Consider the following 20,188-nt stretch of genomic DNA (forward strand, 5'->3'; position numbering starts at 1 on the left):
GGATGATCCTTGGGTGGTGGTCTTTGATCTTCAATAGCACCTTGTGCATCAAAGGAAGAGGTGGGAATGCATATGCTGTCAGGTTTTCCCAACTGAAAGATAGCGAGTCCACTTTCCAAGCAAGTGGGTGGTATGTCCTTGTGCAGAATTTTTTCAATTGGTGATTGTGTGGGGATGCGAATAAGTCTATTTCTGGTAGTCCCCATTTCCTTGTGATGGATTTGAAGATGTCTGGATGCAGCATCCATTCGTGGGCATCCGTGGTAGTTCTGCTTAAGATGTCTGCTAGTATATTTTCTTTTCCTGGCACAAATATTGCCTTGAGCTGTATGTTGAGGCTTAGGGCCACATTCCAGAGATCCATTGCCATCCGGCATAGAGGATATGAATGTGTGCCTTCTTGTTTGTTGATATACCACATAACTGTGGTGTTGTCGGTCCTTATCAGTAATTGACCCTGTTGGAGAAACGGTCTGAATGCCTGAATTGCCAGCTTTACTGCCAGCATCTCTTTTTGGTTTATGTGTAGATTTAGCTGATCTTGAGTCCATAAGCCTTGTATGCACTTGTCCAGCATGTGTGCCCCCCAACCGAGGTCTGAGGCGTCTGTGGTGATAGTCTGGCTTGGTTGAGGGCTGTGGTAGGGCAGTCCTTTGTTCAATTGACAGGCCTGAGCCCACCATCGGAATTCTTGCTTCAGGCATGGAATTATTGGAATTTGGGTTTCTAGGCTGTGCTTGTGCTGAGACCATAAATTCCTTAGGTACCATTGCAACTTCCTCATATGCAGTCTGGCATGTGGGATCAATATTATGCAGGATGCCATGTAACCCAGGGCTTGCAGGACTTTCCTTGCTGTAAGCTGGTTCTGCGTTGTTAATGCCATGAAGTAGAGTGGAAGGTGCTTCTGTTTTTCTGCTGTGAGGGATGCCATTTGATTTGATGTGTCCAATTCTGCACCCAAGAAAGTTATCCTTTGGGATGGTAACAGCCTTGACTTTTGTATATTGACTGTGTATCCCAAGGCTTGCAGTAGATGAATGACCCTTTTCAAATCTTTTGTTAATTTGTTTTTGTTGTCCGCTTGTAACAGGCAGTCGTCCAGGTAAGGGTAAATTTGAATTCCCTGAAGCCTGCAATGAGCAATTACTGATGCCAGGCATTTCGTGAATACTCTGGGGCCAGTAGATAAGCCAAAAGGCAATGCTGAGAATTGATAATGCTCTGATCCTGCAAGAAATCTGAGGTATCTTCTGCAATTTGGTCGTATGGGGACATGCAGGTATGCCTCCTTGAGATCTAGAGTTACCAGCCAAGACTCCTTGCCCAGCATGGGAAGAAGCTGCTGTAGAGTCAGCATTTTGAATTTTGGGACAATGAGGTATGTGTTCAGAGCGGACAGGTCGAGAATAGGTCTCCATTGATTTTCCTTTCTTGGCACCAGGAAAAGTCTGGAGTAAAATCCTTGCCCTTGTTCCATAGATGGTACCTTTTCTATAGCTCTCATCCTTTTTAAGTTGTCTATTTGTTCTAGAGCGTTTGCCTTTTGATTTGGAGGTAGGTTTGGCATTCCTCTCTTCCTTGGTAGAGTATGGACGTGAAACCTGTAACCTTTGTCTATTGTCTGTAAAATCCATTTGTCTCCTGTAATGCAATGCCAGTTTACTGAAAATAAGGCTAACTTTCCGCCTAAGGGTGCTTCTAGTTGTTCCCTGGTAGGCGGCTTCAGAGCCAAGTCACTGTGATTGTCCTGTGGAAGTGGTAGTGGCTGGATCTGTAGCAGTACTCGCTGGTTGTTAGGCTGCCACTGACGCCCCTGTAGGCACCTCTGGATTGACCTCTGCCTCTTGTGCCTATTCCTGCCTCTCTGTGCTCTGTTGGTGTCTGGAAAGGACCAATTCTTGGAAGGCCAGTTCCTACTAAACCTTGGAGGCTGGACCTGTAAGAAATCCTTGACTGTCTGGACAGATTTTGCTTTCTCTTCCACCTTCTTCAGCACTTGCTGTGCAGGAGAGCCAAACAAATTGTGTTTATCCATGGGAGCATCTAGGAGCTTTGATTTTACATGGTCTGGTAAGGACTGCTCTTTTAACCATGCATGCCTTCTGATCACTGTACCAGTCATAGCTGATCTAAAGGAGGCCTCCAGTGCATCATAGCCACATTTTAAGGAATGATTACTGACCTGCTGAATGTTATGTACCATGTCCTGAAGAGACTTTCGGTCTAAAGGTTCAGGCGAGGACAGTTTTTTAGATAACTGATCTAGCATAAACTCCTGATACTGAATCATGTGGAATTGACAGTTTAAGGCCCTAGCCGAAAGAGTAGCAGAAGTATAAACTTTTTTACGCAATCTCTCCAAGGCCCTAGATTCCCTTTCAGAGGGGAGTGGGTTTTTGGCAGAGGTAGCTGCTACAGCCTTGGGGCCCTGTGAAATAGTTTCAGGATCTGCAAAAGGAGCCTTATACAAGTGATTATGTGTGTCCGGAACCCTGTAGTATCTGTCGGGCTTAGCAGGGGCCGGAGGGAGTGAATCAGGAGCAGTACAAGCATCATTAAATGCATCATCCACAATTGTAAGTACTGGAGGAATGGCTAAAGGCCTATGCTGTGGCAAATGCAAAAAAGTCCTAAGCCTTTTCCTAGAGTCTGAGAAATCCTGGCCCTGCCATTGAAATTGTTCCCTCATAGCATGCAAGGTTTCCCCAAAAGAAAATTCCTCAGGAGGAGAGGCAGAAGGAATGGAGTCTTCTGCATCAGAGTCCTCATATGGAGAATAAGGGCCCTCAGGAGGGTTTGTATTTTCTGATTCATCTGAGGAGTAATCAGTAGAAACTGGCTCAGGGGGCTCTGTTCTAGGCCTCTTCTCTGGAGGGGGTTGAGAGGCCCTGTCAGGGTGAGGCTGGGATCCCCTGATCAAAGAAATGAGATCCTCTGCTAGACTAAGCATTTGAGTACTAGAGCTAGGCCTGTGAGAGGGGGCTTTAGCAGGCACGGCCTTGGAAGATTTAGCTGCTTTAGCCCTGGCAAAGGCCTTAATTGACATGGATGCAGGGGGTCTAGCAGCTCCACATGCAGGAGTAGATACATCTAGGGGAATAGTATCTGATAAATCCTGAGAAACTGTAAGAGCAGGTGGAATTTCAGTAGCAGATTCAGCCATGCTGGAAGAGGCCTCGGTAGTAGGAGGCATGCTTTCGGCCGAAGGAAGAACCGCAGACTCGGTTTCAGCCGAAACAGAGACACTCGCGGTTGGCTTAACCGAGGTTTCGGCCGAAACCGCGGACCGCGAGTGTCGGTCCTTTTCCTTATGCTTTTTAGCTAAATGTGAAGTCGGAGTCTCCGACGGCATGATATAAGCAAAAGCGGAGCCGAAAAACTCCTCTGCAAACTCCGACCGACGTCTAAGCGTCCGTCGGTTGAAGGAAGCACAGGCTAAATAAGCTGCTACGTCGTGGTCTGGGCCTAAACAAGGTAGGCAGTAAGAGTGGAAGTCTTTATGAGGTATTTGTTTCCCACAAGTTAAACAGTTATTCCCTTTTTCTGACATCGGCTGAGGCAAGAAAGAGTCCCCAACGGGGTACTTAGCTTTTTAGAAGTCTTCCGTAGTAGCAATCTCTGGATCTGACCGACCGGCACTTGCGAACAGCTTCTGCTTCGGGCGCCACGCGGCAAGAAAGACTGAGGAAAATGGCGTTGGCTGATGCCTTTATACCCGAAGAACTGCAGCTATGACGTCGGGTGAAGTGCGACACCAGCCGAGGCCAGACCCAGACTTTGGAATCCGGCCGACCGAAGGGCTGCCTGAGGCCAGGACAACCCATTTGTTAGGACTGCAGATGCATCCTTGAAGGACATCATGCAAAAGGCACCTTTCTTGGTGGATGGTCTCCCCACTAGTAATTCAGGGCAGACCTTTCATACAACCCCCTCCAGTAGACACAGTGACCATGGACGCCTCCCTGATAGGGTGGGGGGGGGGCATTATCTAGGCAGGACAGCCCAAGGCACTTGGCAACCTCACGAGTACCATCTGCATATCAATGTCCAAAAATGAGAGCAGTTCTCCTAACGTTGCAAGCCCTTCAAGACTCTCTTCCTTCCGGGACCATTGCAATCCAAACGGACATGTCAGTGGTGTGGTACATCAACAAACAGGGCGGGACCAGGTCTTACCCCTTGTGTCGAGAAGCACTCAGACTGTGGCAATGGGCGATTTCCTCCCAACATTTTCTGATAGCAATGCACATCCCTGGGAAATCCAACGTCATAGCGGACAGGCTCAGCAGAGCTATCCTCATGCCTCACGAGTGGTCTCTGAATCAGGAAGTTGCAGATCTTATCTTCCGCAAATGGGGACAGCCTTGCTGCGACCTATTTGCCACTCCTCTAACAACAAATTCAGCAGCTACTTCTCCCTACTTCCTCTTCCAGGTCATATACCCAGAGATCTCCTAGTTTAGTTTTCTTTCCTAATCACAGCAACAAGGCAGAACACAAGCTCCACCAACTGGATGTGCACAGACAATTGCGTTTTTACCTCCATAGAACTAAGGAACTAAGAAAGTCAGACCAATTATTTCTTTCTTATGCTTTTAACAAACAAGGCCTTCCAGTTTCTAAAGTGATCTTATCCAGATGGTTATCTGATACTATTGCCTTTATTTATCAGTTACGAAATAAAGAGCTACCAGCTAAACTAAAAGGTCATGCCACTAGAGCATTAGCCACCTCTGTAGCTTTTTAGTCTAGGTTGCCCATAGACTCAATCTGTGCAGCTGCCACTTGGGCAAACCCTCACACTTTTCTCTCTCATTACAAGGTAGATATGGTTTCCCGGAGCAGAGCTTCCTTTGGTTCTACTGTTCTGAAGAGTCTGTTCCAATGAGCCACCTGGGATTTTAGGTGCTAGGGACGCTGTCCCAAACAGCAAGAACGAAGGCGAGATGGACAACCTAACAAAGAAGTTATGTACCTACCATAACGTTCCACGTTAGCTGTCTTCATCTCGCCTTCCTTCTTGCTTCCCTCCCTCCTTCCCCCTTCCTAGAGGATCGTGAGGAGTTCCCTTTTGTTTTCACTGGCTGAGCATCTTTTATTACTTAACATGCCAGGTAATTTATAACTCTTTCCTTGTTTAGGTGTATTGGACAACCAGTTTTTAGGAACTGGTTACTCTACTTATGTCTAGAGTGTGTTATCACAAACGAGATCTGGGTAGCTGACACTGGGCATGCTGGGCTAAGGGGTAGCCTCGAGCCAGTAAACAGCTCTCGAGCTATCGAAGATGGCCAAGTAGCAAGAAGGAAGGCGAGATGAAGACAACTAACATGGAACGTTATTGGTAGGTACATAACTTCTTTTTAACTGTCATAAAGAAACTATAGAAGAGGAGCTGGACCTACCTGCCTGATAAAAATGGCTGAGCAACCAGCTGAACTAGGAGAAGGGTGGAAAGCAGGACAAATTGTCAGATGCACACAGAAAAACAGGTAATGTTTAAAAAAGGCTGAGCAAATATACTTGCACTACTAACCTGATACCAGGAATTGTAGTTGTATGCAGCCTGACTGGCTTGCATATCAGCACTCATCTGACCAGAACTTAGTGCTGCCTCATCATCTGTACATGCCTTCTTATCACAGTGTTCCTCCAGCCTGTAAACAAAAATCATAACCTGATTTCTCCATAAAAATACATGCCTGGTAAATTCACTAAGCAGCAACTTTCCATACTAATAATGCAAGATACATATTTGATGTATTCTAATTCTATCCAAGCAGTTATTAAAACCTGCCTTAAATTATTTCAACACATACTTGTCACCAACAACACAGACTACAAAAAAAAAAAAGAATAAATTTATACAAGAAGCAAATTCATATTTTTAAACTAATTTTGCCCAGTTCTTTACTTTTCTGCAACTGTGTAGATCTGTAGACTGTCAAGTTTAATAGTGGCAGTTTAGTTGAAAGCAAAAAAAATTGTTGCACCACTTATGTAAGCCATGTAAAAGTGCTACATGCACAGTACTGAAGTAAGGAGGCAGGGGAAAGTACAACTGTAAAGGCAATGTACCATAACATTAAATGTTCAAAGAGGAGGTCACCATGCAGTGCTAATACTTTATTTATTTATTTTTTAACATTTGTTAGCTGGCTAAGTATATATGTCCAAGGACTTTTCAGGACTACCCAGGCCAGTCAAAAAAGAAGTTATGCACTCACCATAACATGCCATCTGAGTTGTTCTTCATTTGTCTTTAAATTGTGGGTTACTGGATCCGGCACGGATCTGACACAGCTGCATATCCAGCATCTGCTCAAAGCTCCTCCCCTACCCATAATGCCCCTGTCTCCTTCAGATTGAGTTTGCTGCCCAACTAACTTCCTCACCCGATCCAACACTATTTTGAACTAGACATTTGCATAAGCAAAACAGGTAGAGAGTAAGAGGCATGCAGGGGGTGACTACATCCTCTACTTGTTAAACCATGAGGCAGTCTATGCAAGGCAGGGGGAAGGAAGAGATGGTTGAAGACAAATGAAGAACTCAGATGGAACATTATCGTGAATACATAACATCTTTATCTGAAGTTGTTGTCTTCATTTGATTTTCAACCTGTGGGACAGAGTCCCCCAGCTACTACACACCTGGGAGGCCCTCATGGAAGGATATTCCATGCCCAGTTCCTGGATATGATGTCCAATTTATAATGTGAAATGAAGGTATGAGATGAAGACCAAGTGGCTGCAGAACAAATATCATTCAACGAAACTGGACCAAAAGGCCGCTGAAGTAGCCATATATCTGGTGGAATGTGCTTCACATGACTGGTGGGGAAACCCCCCTAACAGAGTACACTAGAATAATACACTGGGAAATCCAATGGGTGATGGTGACTTTAGATATTGGTTTCCCCAAAAAGGGTTTAGAGTAGGAAATGAAAAGCTGGTCAGACTTGTGAAAGGATTTAGTCCTATGCAGATAAAAGCGCAACTGTCTGTGCACATCCAACAAGTGCAACTTATACTCTCCCCTTGTTTTGAAAGTTTTGGAAAAAGACTGGGAGATTAATCACTTGATTAATATTGGACTCTGAAGCTACCTTAGGGAGGAAAGATGGGTTAGTACACAAGGATACCCTGTCCTTATGAAAAATCATATAAGGGGGCTTTACCAACAATGCTTGAAGCTCCAAAACTCTCCTGATAGAAGTAACAGCTACCAAGAAGACCATCTTCCAGGACAGAAATTGCAGATCTACAGAGGCTGCAGGCTCAAAAGGGAACAAAACTAGAGCTTGTAGAACTAACAAGATCCCATGGCGGTGTTGGATCCTTCACTGGAGGCCGAAGGAGAAAGGTGCCATTTAGGAAGGCTTTGCAAAGCTTAGAGGATGCTAAGGAAGACATATTACCACCTATATGAAAACTGGAAATCATTGCAAGTTGGACCTTAACCATAAAAGAACTGGCACCTTGCTGAAAAATCCCTGCCAAAAATTCCAAAACTGCCGATACTGGGGCAGTGAAGGGATCTAGGGCACGCTGTGAATCCCAGATCGAAAAATGTTTCGATTTGCTGGAGTTCACCTTTCTAGTGGAAGACTTATGAGCCACCACTGGAATCTTTTTGCCAGGTGAAAATAAGCCGGGAGTTCTGAATATCAATGGAACTGGAGCAGCGAGCAGTGAGCTTCAGACTGCCCAGGTCTGGATGGGGAATTCCTGACGGATGAGAAGTAAGATCTGGAACTGGATCCAAAGTCCATGGCGGAGTCACCAAATGAGACCACAGACAGGGGAACCAGATGTGATAAGGCCAGAATGGAGCAATGAGGATAACTACTCTCCCAACCCTGCGAGCTTTCTGAAGGAATTTTGGAATTTAGGGAAGAGGAGGATAAGCATACAGAAGACCAGGGGGCCAAGCATGAATCAGAGCGTCTCTGGGGGCTTCCTCCGGTGAAGGGTTCAGAGTGAAGAACTCGCTGCATTTCACATTGGAAGGAGAGGCTAAGATATCGCAGGAAGGCTGACCCCACTTCACAAAGATCTGTTTCCCTACCGAAGGATTCAGAGACCACTCATAAGGCATCAGAATAGACCTGCTGAGCCTGTCCACTAGAATGATGGACCTTTCTGGAATGTGCGTTGCCACCAGAAAATGACCGGTGGAGATCGCCCACTCCCACACACTCATGGCTTTGTGACATAGAGGGTTAAGACCTGGTTCCACCCTGTTTGTTGATGTACCAGACCACATACATATTGTCCGTCTGGATAGCAATGTCCCTGAGGGAAGATGGGCATGGAGAGCCTGCAACGGTAGAAGCATCTCCCTCATCTCCAGGACACTGATGAGCAATCTGGTCCCCGTATGAGATTAGGGTTGGGAGGGTGGCCTAATGGTTAAGAAGTTTGCTTTACAAACACAAGGTGCAGGGTTTGAGTCTCACAAGGGATAATTGGCTAGGCTTGAAATGGCTCGCAGTGCAGTTAGCCTAGTACTAATCTATGAACCTATGATTGCACTGATGTGTCTTGGACTGTCCTTCCCGAGCAGTGCCCCCCCTCCCCAGCAGGGAGGTGTCAGTGGTCACTGTGGTCAAGGGGGAGGGCGGAAGAAAGAAACAACCCTGAGCCCGATCCGGGGAATGACTCCACTACAGAACAGAGTCCTGCACACTCGAGAGATTCTAACAGTATGAGACAAGGGGAGATCTAGCATGGACCACTGGACCGCAAGAGTCCACTGAAGAAACCGCATGTGAACATGTGCCATGGGCAAGAGATTGAGCATGGCCGCCATGGACCCCAACGCCCTTAATACCATTTCCGCTGTCGGTGACTGAGCTTGGAGAATGCAAAGGACATGTAGCTTCAGAGACTGAATCCTGTCCGCTTGTAAGAAAGAATTTGGTTTGAATTGTGTCCAGTCGAGCCCCAATGAAATCTAACACTTGAACCGGGCCACAGATGGCTTGTTGAGATTGATGGTAATACCCAACTGCTGGGCTAAGAGAAGAAAGGAGTCCCTCGGTTGATTGAGCTGATGCCTGGAAGGGGCAGCGAGGAGCCAATCGTCCAGGTAGGGGAAGACCTGTATACCCTGGAGTCTCAGGTGAGCCTCTACCACTGCCATCACTTTGGTGAACACCCTGCTGGCTGTGGTGAGACCAAAGGGAAGTGCTCTGAACTGATAATGATCGTCTCCCAGCTCAAGTAGAGGAACTTTCCAGAGCGCCTGTCCATTTTGATATGGTAGCATGCATTCTGGATGTCGAATGAGCACATCCAATCATACTCCTCCAGGAAGGGCAGGATAGATAGAAGGGTGACCATCGGGAATTTTGTCTTGGCTACAGACAGGTTCAAGGTGGAGAGATCCAGGATGGGTCTGAAGTCCCCCGTTTTCTTTGGCACCAAAAAGAATCTGCAATAAATGCCCAACCCAGACTTTTTGGGGGACGGAGTGGATTACTTGCTTCTCTAGCAGAATTGCAATTTTCAGTGCTGCATCCTCCCTTTAGGCAGGTGAAATGTCCAGAAAGTGTGTGGGTGGATGGGTTGGCATGATAAAGGGGACTGAATAGCCTCTGGATATAATTTGCAACACCCAATGATCTTCCATGATGGACTCCCACGTCGTTAGGTGTAGCGAGAGATAACCCCTGACTGCCTCCAGAGACAAGCAGCCAGGCAACCCCTTCAGGGTTGCGATGTGGGTCTGTCCGAGAAAGGCTCTCGAGACTCAAATCCCCCTCTGCCCCTGAGGGAAGGTGAGTCCTGAGTGTCCTGGGGAAAACTCTGAGATTTCCGGAACCACATCTTCTTGGTCCCTCACCAATTCCTAGAAAAGGATCACTGAAGAGCTGAAAAGCAGATCCCGGCAGCAGACAAGAGTCTTCCCGTCCTTCTCACTCTGAACCAAGGTGTCGCGTACTGACTTCCCAAAAAGGGAGGAACCATCATATGGGGTATTCGTAACAGGCACCTTAAAAAGTTCTGAAAACGCAGAGAGCCAGAGCCAGGCATGTCACCTGAATGCAACGCTGGTACCGGCAGCTCTAGCAGTGCCCTCGGTCACATGGGAAAGAAGACACATAGAGGTGTTAGCAACTGACTTCAGGGTGGCCATATGAGCAGAAAATACCTTTTTGTCCTCCGCCGACATGGATCGAGGGGGTCGACTCAGCGATCTTCACCAGGTCTCGCTGTAGTCTAATTACATTGTGCCATGTAATTCAGCGCCTGTACAGAGAAGGTCGCTGAAGCATACACCCGCTTCCCAAAACGGTCCATCATCCCAGAGACTCTTGGTAAGGAGAGTGGACTGTAGAGCTATCCTGAGCAAGCTCCTTCTTAGTGCCAGCTGCCACCATCATGGCATCAAGTGGGGATCCTTTATTCCAATGTGACCTGTCTGAAGGGGAGCTCAAAACTTTGGCTGGGCATTTGGGAATGGGCTCCACTGTGTCCGGTTCCTTCCATACCTGAGATGTAATAAGATCCATTAAAGGATCCACGGGATGGGACACCCAGGAAGTAGGGGGTCCTGTGCCAAATGCCTCCAAGAACACTGATTCATCTGGGGTCAGTTTTTGGGCAGACCACCCCCCACCGCTGGCGAAGGAGTTCCATGATGTCTCTAAAGATGACATCCTCCGGGGGTGTGTGTTTGCGTGACCAGGGTGTCGGGACTGGTGGGAGTCTAAGTACGTCCTTTTGCAAAGGACCTCCTCAGTGGAGGGGTCTTTGGGGAGGACATGCCAATGTCTTCCTGTTCCCAAGAGGGAGCACCCTGGGGCAAAGGGGGTGGCAGCCTGTCCCTGAGATGGCAGAATGGCCAGATCTGGGCCAGAAACAGAGTGAGCCTGGGAGGAATCTGAAGACGAGATTGTCAAGGGTCTCGAAAGAATTGAGAGTACCCTCGCCACGACGTTGAAAGCCAAAGGGGAATGGACAGACTGAGAAAGGACCAGAGAAGGAGCCATCACCCTCTGATGGGGGAGTCAGAGCCAAACCTCCAGGTGCCGAGATAACAAGGAGAAGTGCTCTGCTCTTACAAACTCGGAACTGACACCACCCCCCTCGGATCCAACTCTGACCGACTGAGAAAGGACCAGAGAAGGAGCCATCACCCTCTGATCGGGGAGTCAGAGCCAAACCTCCAGGTGCCGAGATAACAAGGGGAAGTGCTCTGCTCTTACAAACTCTGAACCGACACCACCCCCCTCGGATCCAACTCTGAGGCTACGGCTCAGAGAAAAGTACAGTTGTGTACACTTACCATAAATGTAGATGTTCGAGTGTATTCAATGTTGCAGTCTTCACACTTGGGTTGATTCCCAAAGCTGAGGAAGGGTGGAGGCAGTCAAGAACTGTTGGGGCTGGCTGGTAGGCCTTGCACGACTGCTGTAGCAAATCCTGCCCTGGATTTGGAAAAGATAGGTAAGTGGTAATTGCTTGGTGAAGGTGTACACAGAACTCCAGGTTGCAGCTTCCAGAATGTCCCTGGTAGGGACTCCCCTGAGAAATGCTGTAGAGGTAGAAGTAGCCCTAGTGGAATGTGCTCTGACCCCCTGAGTTGGTTTTCTATGGTGCTTGTAGCAGAAATGGATGCAGTGTGCTATCCATTTGGAAATGGTTTGTTTTGAAATGGCCTTACCCTCTTCCCCTGTAGCAAAGCTGACTAGCAGCTGGTCAGATTTTCTGAAAGGCTTAGTCCTATCAATGTAGAACCCGAGCTGTTTGTGCACATCCAAAGTGCGCAGGATCCTTTCCCCTTTATTCTGAAGGTTAGGGAAGAAGGTTGGTAAATGGATGGGATGGTTTACAGCCACACTGGACACCACTTTAGGCATAAAGGAAGAGTTAGTCCAGAGAGAAGCCCCGTCAGCATGGAAAATAATAGAGGGTTCCACAGCCATTAGTGCCTGTAACTCAGACACTCTTCTTGCTGAAGTTATGGCTAAAAGCAAGGCTGTTTTCCAAGAGAGGAATTTCAACTCTGCTGAAGCAGCAGGTTCGAAAGGGGAAGCGTGAGCTTTCCCAGTATAAAGTTAAGGTCCCAGGCAGGGGTGGGTGCTCTCCTTGGGGCCTTAAGTTGTTAGCCCCTCTCAGGAACTGTTTGATAAGAGGGTGAGAAAATAGAGGTGGCTCAGTATTGTAATGAGCTGAAATGGCAGAGGCGTGAATCTTAATGGAGGAGAAGGATAGGCCTCTGTGCAGTAGCTCTGCTAGGTAATCCAGGATTAGAGGTAAGGAGGGCACTGCTGTGCCCTTTCCTTTAGACTGAATCCAAGAACAATATTTTTTCCACTTTTCAGCATAGGATTTCCTAGTACTAGGCTTTCTGGCTTCAAGAATGACATCCAGCACCTGTTTGCTTACGGTTGGTGGTGGAGTATTCAAGGAATAAGCCAGGCTGCAAGACTTGGGGTTTGCAATTGTGGATGCAAAATCTGTCCCTCCTGCTGAGACAGCAGGGTAGGGGTCTGATGTAGGTGCCAGGGTGGCACCGTTGTCACTCTGCGCATGGGTGAGTACCACTGCTGGCGTGGCCAGTCTGAGGAAATCAGAATTGCCCTTGGCCGGTCTTATTTTATCGTAAGTAGTACTCTTGAGAGAAGGGACAGAGGGGGAAAGACATAGATTGAGAGGTTTCTCCATTGAAAAGACAGGGCATCCACCTTCCAGGCCCTGCTGTGAGGGTTGCTGGTGCAGTATCTGCTTAACTGGTGGTTCTCGGGGGAGGCAAAGAAATCCAGCTCTGGTGTTCCCCACCTCTGGATCAGAAGGTTGAAGGTGTTGGGCTCCAATTTCCACTCGTGCGGGTCTAGGAGATTTCTGCTTAAGTCTGCCAGTGAATTGTGTTTGCCTGACAGGAATTGAGCTTGTAGATGGACTTGGCTGTTCAAAGCTGTGTTCCACAGAGCCATGGCTAAACCTGCAGAGAGGGTAAGAATGGGTTCCCCCCTGCTTGTTTATGTACCACATAACTGTGGTGTTGTCTGTTTTTATCAGCAGTTATCCTGGAAGGATTAGGTATCTGAAAGCTGTCAGAGCATTCTGTACAGCTAGCATCTCTTTTTGACTGATGTACAGGAGAATCTGCCTTGGGCTCTAGTGGCCCTGAATGCATCTGCCTGCCATGTAAGACCCCCATGCATAGTCTGATGCGTCTGTGGTCAGGGTTTGGGCGACGTGGGATTGAGTGAAATGCAGTCCCTTGTAGTTGCATGCTTCTGCCCACCAAAGGAACTCTGCCCCTTAGACAAGGTATGATAAGAATGACTGTTTCCAGGTTCAGAGAATACTGGCACCAAAGGCTTTTTTAAGTACCATTGAAGTTTCCTCATATGCAGTCTTGCATATGGAATTAGCAGAACACATGAGACCATAAACCCTAGGGCTTGCAGTATTTTTCTTGCAGATAGGTCTGACAGACTACTTCAAACAAATGGCCACCAGAACCCAGCTGTTTTTCTGAAGTGAGAAATGCCATCTGGGAAGTTGTGTCCAAGCTTGCTCCCAGGAATACAATCTACCAGTTGAGATTTCTTTTCGTTGATGGTGTACCCCAATGAAATGAGAAGGCGTTTTACAAATGCCAGGTGCTGAAGCAGCAATTCCTGACTGTCCGCCTGAATCAGGCAGTCGTCCAAGTATGGGTAAATCTGGATATTTCTCTGCCTGCAGTATGTAATGGCTGGAGCCAGGCATTTTGTGAATACCCTAGGTGCAGTAGATAAGCCAAAGAGAAGTGCAGTGAACTGATGGTGCATAGACCTTGCCCTGAAACGTAGATATTTCCTGCATGACTCCCTTATGGGGATGTGCAGATAAGCTTCTTTTAAGTCTAGGGTGACTAACCAGGCATCCTTGGCTAGCATAGGGAGAAGGTGTTGCAGGGTAAGCATCTTGAATTTTGGGACAACCAGGAAGGTGTTGAGAATTGAAAGATCCAGGATTGGGTACCAAGAGCCCTCTTTCCTGGGCACCAGGAATAGTCTAGAGTAGAAACCCTGACCCCTTTGTTCTACTGGAACAGGCTGAATAGCTCTGATGTTGAGCAGGGAAAGTACTTGCTTTTGAGCCTCTGCCCACTGGTTTAGAGGAAGGTCTGGAAACCCACTTGGGGTTGGCAGTGAATGGAAATAAAATTTGTACCCCTGGGATACAATGTTGAGGACCCACCAGTTCTGAGTGATGGACATCCAGTTTTTTGCATGAAGGGGAAGTTTTCCTCCTGGGGCACAAGCACTTGGGCAGGGCTGGGAAGTTGAGTTGAGAAGTCAAGGTGGCTTACCACTCCCTGTTTTAGGGGTGGGGGCACGCCATTGCTTAGATCTCTGCATACCCTGAGACTGTAGTCTGGGTGGTCTGTTTCCCCTGGGTCTTGTCTGGGAAGGCCTGGAGGGGGCTGGAAAGGACCAGTTTTTTGAAGGGCAATGCCTACTGAATCTAGGTGGTTGCACTTGTAAGAATTATTTAACAGTCTGCATTGATTTAGCTTTTTCTTCCATCTTTTTAAGAACAACTTCTGCTTTGGTGCCAAACAAATGGTCCTTATTTAAAGGAGCATCTAAGTAATTTGGATTTGACATGATCTGGCAAGGTCTGCTCCTTCAGCCAGGCATGTCTTCTCGGTACAGAACCAGTGACTACAGCCCTTCAAGATGCTTCTAGGGCATCAAAGCCACACTGCAAAGTACACTTACTAACTTGGTATGCAGAATGCATTAGCTCTTGTAAAATCTTAATTCTCTGCACAATCTGAAAATATTACCATTTTTTGTTTAATCAGTTCCATAATATGTTGCTGGTACTTTAGCATGTGAAACTGGCAATTCAATGCCCTGATATAGCAAGAATTGCAGAGGTATATACCTTCTTACAAAAATCTGTCTAAAGGTCTGGAATTCCTGTCCGAAAGGGTAGGATTTTTGGCTGTAGTACCCTTAATACCTTTAGGTCCCTGGGAAATTATCTCTGGATCAGCAGTAGGATTCATGAAAAGAAACTTGTGGGAATCAGGTACTCTGTAGTACCTGTCAGGTTTCCTAGGGGCCAGAGGTAAGGTGTCTGGAGTAAGACTGTATTCCATAAAATCATCCACAACATCCAGGACCGGAGGTATAGCTAAAGGTCTGTGCTGAGGCAACTCTAAAAATTCTCCGAGTCTCTTTTTGGACTGAGGATAGTCTTGGCATTCCCAGTGGAAATGCTCTCAAAGTACGCAAGGTCTCACCAAGAGAAAAATCCTCTGGAGGGGAGGCAGAGGGAATGGATTCCTCTGCATCTGAATCCTCATAGGCTGATAAGGGCATGTCCTGATAATCAGAAAGGTCAGTCATCAGACTCCTGGTCTGTAGAATCTGAAGGTAAATGAATTCTTTGTCTCTTAGCAGGGGAAGACTGGCTTCCCCTAATTAGCATAATAAGGTCTTTAGCCATTCCAAGCATTTGTTTTTGTGGCATGGGAGCCTGATCATGTGCTTTGGTCTTCGGTTTTCTAGGCATAGTGCACCCTCTGGGCCTAAGAAACTCAGTAGTTTTGACTAAAAAAGAAGTCGTAGGCTTGAATCGAACATCGGTAGGACAGAATACACCCTCAGAAGCCGGTGCCTGCACAGCGGCTCTGGACACATCCAAGGTAGAGACATCTGCTGGTTCCATAGTCGAAGAAGCATCTCGTGGCATACCGGACTCCGAATGGGTCTCAGCAGAGGCCTGCGAATCCATAGAAGCAGGCATCAGGGGCTGCAAAGGCATCTCAATGAGTACCGGCGGACTGGTGACTAGCTTAACGGAAGTGTCGTTGGCACTTATGGACCTATGCAGTTTGTCTCTGTCTTTATCCTTACATTATTTCGGAAGATCGGTAGTCAGATGGCTTACCAAAGCCATTTCGGAATACGGAGAACGAGAGCAAAAAAATTTAGTGACAAAGATAGCCTGATGACGAATGGTTTGGGCATTAAACAAGGAACAAAACCGAAAGCAAGGGACGTCATGGTCTGGGCCTAAACAATTGATGCAGTAAGAATGAAAATCTCTATGAGGTATTTGCTTTCCACAGGCAAGACAATTAACTTTTTCTGACATCGGTTAGAGCAAGAAAAAAGGATCCCCAACGGGGTGCTTAGCTTTAGAAGACTTCAGGATGAACAACTCGAAAAATGAAAATTTCAGTTAGCAGCTGACCGGCACTTGCAAACTGTTTCGGGCTCCTCCTCGGCAAGAAAGACTAATGCAATGGCATCGGCTGCATGTTTTATACCCCTGATGACCTGACGTCAAGGAAGGAGCGACAGCATCCGGATGCAGAAATACTAAGACTCTGGTATTCAGGCCGACTGAGGGCTACCTGCAACGAAGAACATGCTTGCTAGTTGTTGCTGAAGCACCTACCAAGGGGAGAAAATGCTGAGAGAAGAAAAGGAGCCACTTTTGTGATTTTAAGTATTTTCTTCTGATTTTTTGTTAAGTTTTACTGCTTTGCCGCCTACTTTTTGGCATTTTCCAGTTTGCTAAAGTTTATATCTGTAACAGTACTTGGAACACATCTAGAGCCTGTTTACTGCATTTCCTGTGTTGCACTTAATTTAAAATCATTTTTTTTCCTCTAAAAACTGCATTTTACCTGATTTTGGCCTAGCACTCAAGTGTGGGGTCATTTATTGCACTGTTGTGATTATTTTGCTGCTTGTGTATCTCTGCTACCTTTAAACTACAACAAAAAGAAAAAAAAAAATCTTGCTTTTTTTCCCACTTTCTGAAAGTTAAGAAAGTTCAGTTACAGATTTGCTGTTCTGAACTGTTTTAAGTTTCTAGAAGGCCAGTGCTTGCTTGGGCTAAAGGGAAGTCTCTGTGTTCACCAGTGGGAGTGGTTAACACTGAACAGCCTGCCTGTCCCTGGAGGAGTGGTTACTACCTAGAAGCTGTAGTTTTATTGGCCATTTTGGGTCAATTCTAAACTCCTTCATCTCTCTCTCTTAAAAGCCGACAAGTCTCTTTTTTGTGCGGTTTTGCGCACTGAGCAGCGTTGGGCAGCGCCGCCTAAACAGGTTTAAACTATTCCAGGCTCCACAAAGTCTGCTCTTCACTTTTTCCCTTAGAACTGTTCAAACTCTCAAAGTAATCACTCTATTCTCTTTCTAAAGCCCTGCACTTGCTCAGCTCTTATAAGGAAACACTAACTAAAGCACTACACCCTCCTTGACTTCTCATAAGTATTAGACTCCCGATTGGTCCTTCCTGATCAAGTGAAAAATCAGTTCATAGGTTCATACTAGGCTATCTGCCCAAGGGCATTTATAAGCCTAGCCCAGAGTTTTTGTGGCTTTCGCCACCCCTTTAGTTTGAAGAAAACTATGCCCATTATTTTGCTGTGCCTCTGTCAAGCAGTGACACTGAGGTAATCCCTGGGGTATATCTGCGATCTCCCATCCATTGGTCAAGATTTCTCTTGAACATGGCCAGCGAGGTGCTCTGCCTCACATGTACCGGGATTTTGTTCCACAGCATAGGGAGTCTCTGGGTGATGAATCTGTCCCTCCAGCACGTCCTATTAATAACCGTGTCTAGGTTTAAGTCTCCCGCCCTTGTAGTTCTGAGGGATCTAGATTTTTTGAGGTGAAGCATGTTCATCAGATCTGGGTTTGACATGGCCTTGTATGTCAGGCACAGGTCACCTCTGAGCAAGTGGTAAGCGACTGAATAGAGCTGGAGTTCTTTCAGTCGGGCAGCATAAGACATTTTTGAGACCCTTTATCCTTTTGGTGAGGAACTTTTGGGGCCTTTCCAACTGCTGCAGGTGTCGGGTCAGATACATTCCGAATGGGGCATTGTACTCAATCATTGGTCTGATGAGTGATGAGTACAGGGGGACGATGAGCTCCCTTGATCTAGATGTGAATCCCTTCATGATCAGGTGGGCAATGTAGAAGGTCTTCCTAACTACTTTAGCAACGCGAGTGTCAAATGAAAGGTTACTGTCAACCTGGGTCCCAAGATCCCGGAGAACTTCTTCTGTGCTCAGTGGATTGCCACCTATATGGTAGCTAGGGGTAACCTTGTTTTTCCCGAAGGGTATGACTATGCATTTCTTGGCGTTTAACTTTAGGCCATGGCTCTGGCACCAGTTATCCGTTTCTGTGAGACCCTTCTGAAGGATATCTGTGTCAGATGTGTTTTCGACTATGGCGCCCAGTTTGCAATCATCTGCAAACTTTGTCAGCCATAACCCTCCTGTGTTTGCTTGTACTTCTGAAAAGTAGGTGCCGAATAAGAGTGGTCCCAGGACTGAACCCTGTGGGACACCACTTGTGACAGGTTTCGTGTCTGACATGGCGCCAGCAACTCTGACCCTGTGGGTTCTGTCACTTAGCCAGTTTGCAACCCATCTTGTGATGTATGGGTTAACATTTAAGCTGATGAGTTTTTCAATGATACCTGAGTGGGGTATTGTGTCGAAAGCCTTTGCCAGGTCAAGGTAGGCTGTATGGACTGCCTTTCCCTCATCAATGGCCTTGGTGACTGTTTCGAAAAAGTCAACCAAGTTTAAAAGGCATGATCTGCCATTGACAAAGCCAAACTGGGTTGGATCCAAAGTCTGCAAGTTCCATATGTCTTTATTTATCAGTTCCATTATGATCCTCTCCATGGCTTTGCAGATCAGGCTTGTCAAGCTGATGGGACGGTAATTTCCAGGGTCGGTGGAGGCACCGCCTTTGTGAAGTGGGACCACAGTTGCTGTGCGCCACTCCTTGGGTACGTATCCTGAGGTGAGGCTGAGATTAAACAGCTGTCCTAACTGCGGGTTTAATTCCTCATTGAGTTTGTGGAGCACACAGCTCATCTGATCAGTACAAAAACAGTTCCCTATACTAATCTGGTATGTCCAAGGGTCAGTTTCAAGGCTACTCTCCAGTCCAGCTGGTGAATCTGGGAATTATGAGGCAATGTTACAATTGCCTTATGTACACAGACAACCCTCTCCTCCTTCCAACAAACTCTAATACATGTGAGAGATGCAGTTACACAGCCAAACTGGAGGCAGAGCTCTCTCAACCCAAGACTGGTACAGTCAGTCAGGAGGAAAAGGTAACCACCCACACCACAAATCCAGTCTCACACAGACCTATTGCATCTGCATACCCAACACAAACACAAAAACATGAGGCATTAAATAAAAATCTGCCTAAACAGCAAAGACCTCCTAAGCAGATATCCAAGCAACAGCCACCCTTCAACAATACCCATGAATCACATATCTCACAAAATCAGTGTGCCTTACAACCACAGCCCTTAAGGCAAAACAACACACCAAATACACTTGTTATAGGGGACTCTATTGTCCGGCACACTGATGTCCCGCTCACCAGACTGAACAAGGAGAAGGTCACTGTAAGCTGCCTGTCAGGTGCCAGGATCCGCCACATAACGCAAGCACTCGGGTCACTCCAAAGCAAGTACAAGTATGACTCCGTCATTGTCCATGCTGGTGTGAATAACCTGAGATGTACCTCCCTGGACTACATGAAAAGAGACAGAGGAGCTCTCTGACCATGTAGCCCAGGCTGGTATGACCCTGACCTTGAGTAGCATCTTGCCCTCACCAAGAATGATGCCACAGTTTAAAGACAAAATGATCAGTTTCAACAATTGGTTAAAGTATTGGTGTCATTCAAAGGGGATCCAGTGTCTGTCAGCCTGGGATGACATGCTCGACAAGCCACGTTGCTTCGCTAGGGACAGCTTGCACCTGTCACCCTTAGGCTTTCGTATACTGGCCAAGGCTCTTGCCACCCCCATAGTGCCTTTTTTAGGCAAGGCTCAAAGGACAAACCCACCTCCATAGACAACCCAAGGATAAAAAAACTAAAGGTAATGCTACTCAATGCCAGAAGTCTAAACCTCAAGATGCATGCACTCGAGGCTCTCCTCAGTAGGGAGAAAATTGATGTCTGTGCAGTAACAGAAACCTGGTTCAAGGCTCCTGAGAGCACCCTAGCACTACCAGGTTATAACTCATACCATGCGTTTCGGCCCCAAAACTCGGACTGAAGCACAAAAGGAGGTGGAGTATCTATATTCATCAAAGATACCCAACACCTCCAGGTTAGTGGCACTGCACGAAGCATCGGAAACCATCCATGTGCAACTAACAGCGG

General features: G+C 46.8%; 1 protein-coding gene across 1 annotated transcript in view; it reads right to left on the reverse strand.

Annotated features, from left to right (window-relative positions):
* PRPF39 (pre-mRNA processing factor 39) overlaps positions 1–20,188 on the reverse strand; it is a 1,439,843-nt gene that overhangs the window by 14,101 nt on the left and 1,405,554 nt on the right. Inside the window, exon 12 of the mRNA XM_044074271.1 lies at positions 5,540–5,660. Within this exon, the coding sequence (XP_043930206.1) occupies positions 5,540–5,660 (121 nt within the window). The remainder of the gene's footprint in view (positions 1–5,539; positions 5,661–20,188) is intronic.

The sequence above is a fragment of the Protopterus annectens genome, chromosome 6.part0 (genome assembly GCF_019279795.1).
Source record: "Protopterus annectens isolate FY-2018-M chromosome 6.part0, PAN1.0, whole genome shotgun sequence".
Classification (NCBI taxonomy): domain Eukaryota; kingdom Metazoa; phylum Chordata; order Ceratodontiformes; family Protopteridae; genus Protopterus; species Protopterus annectens.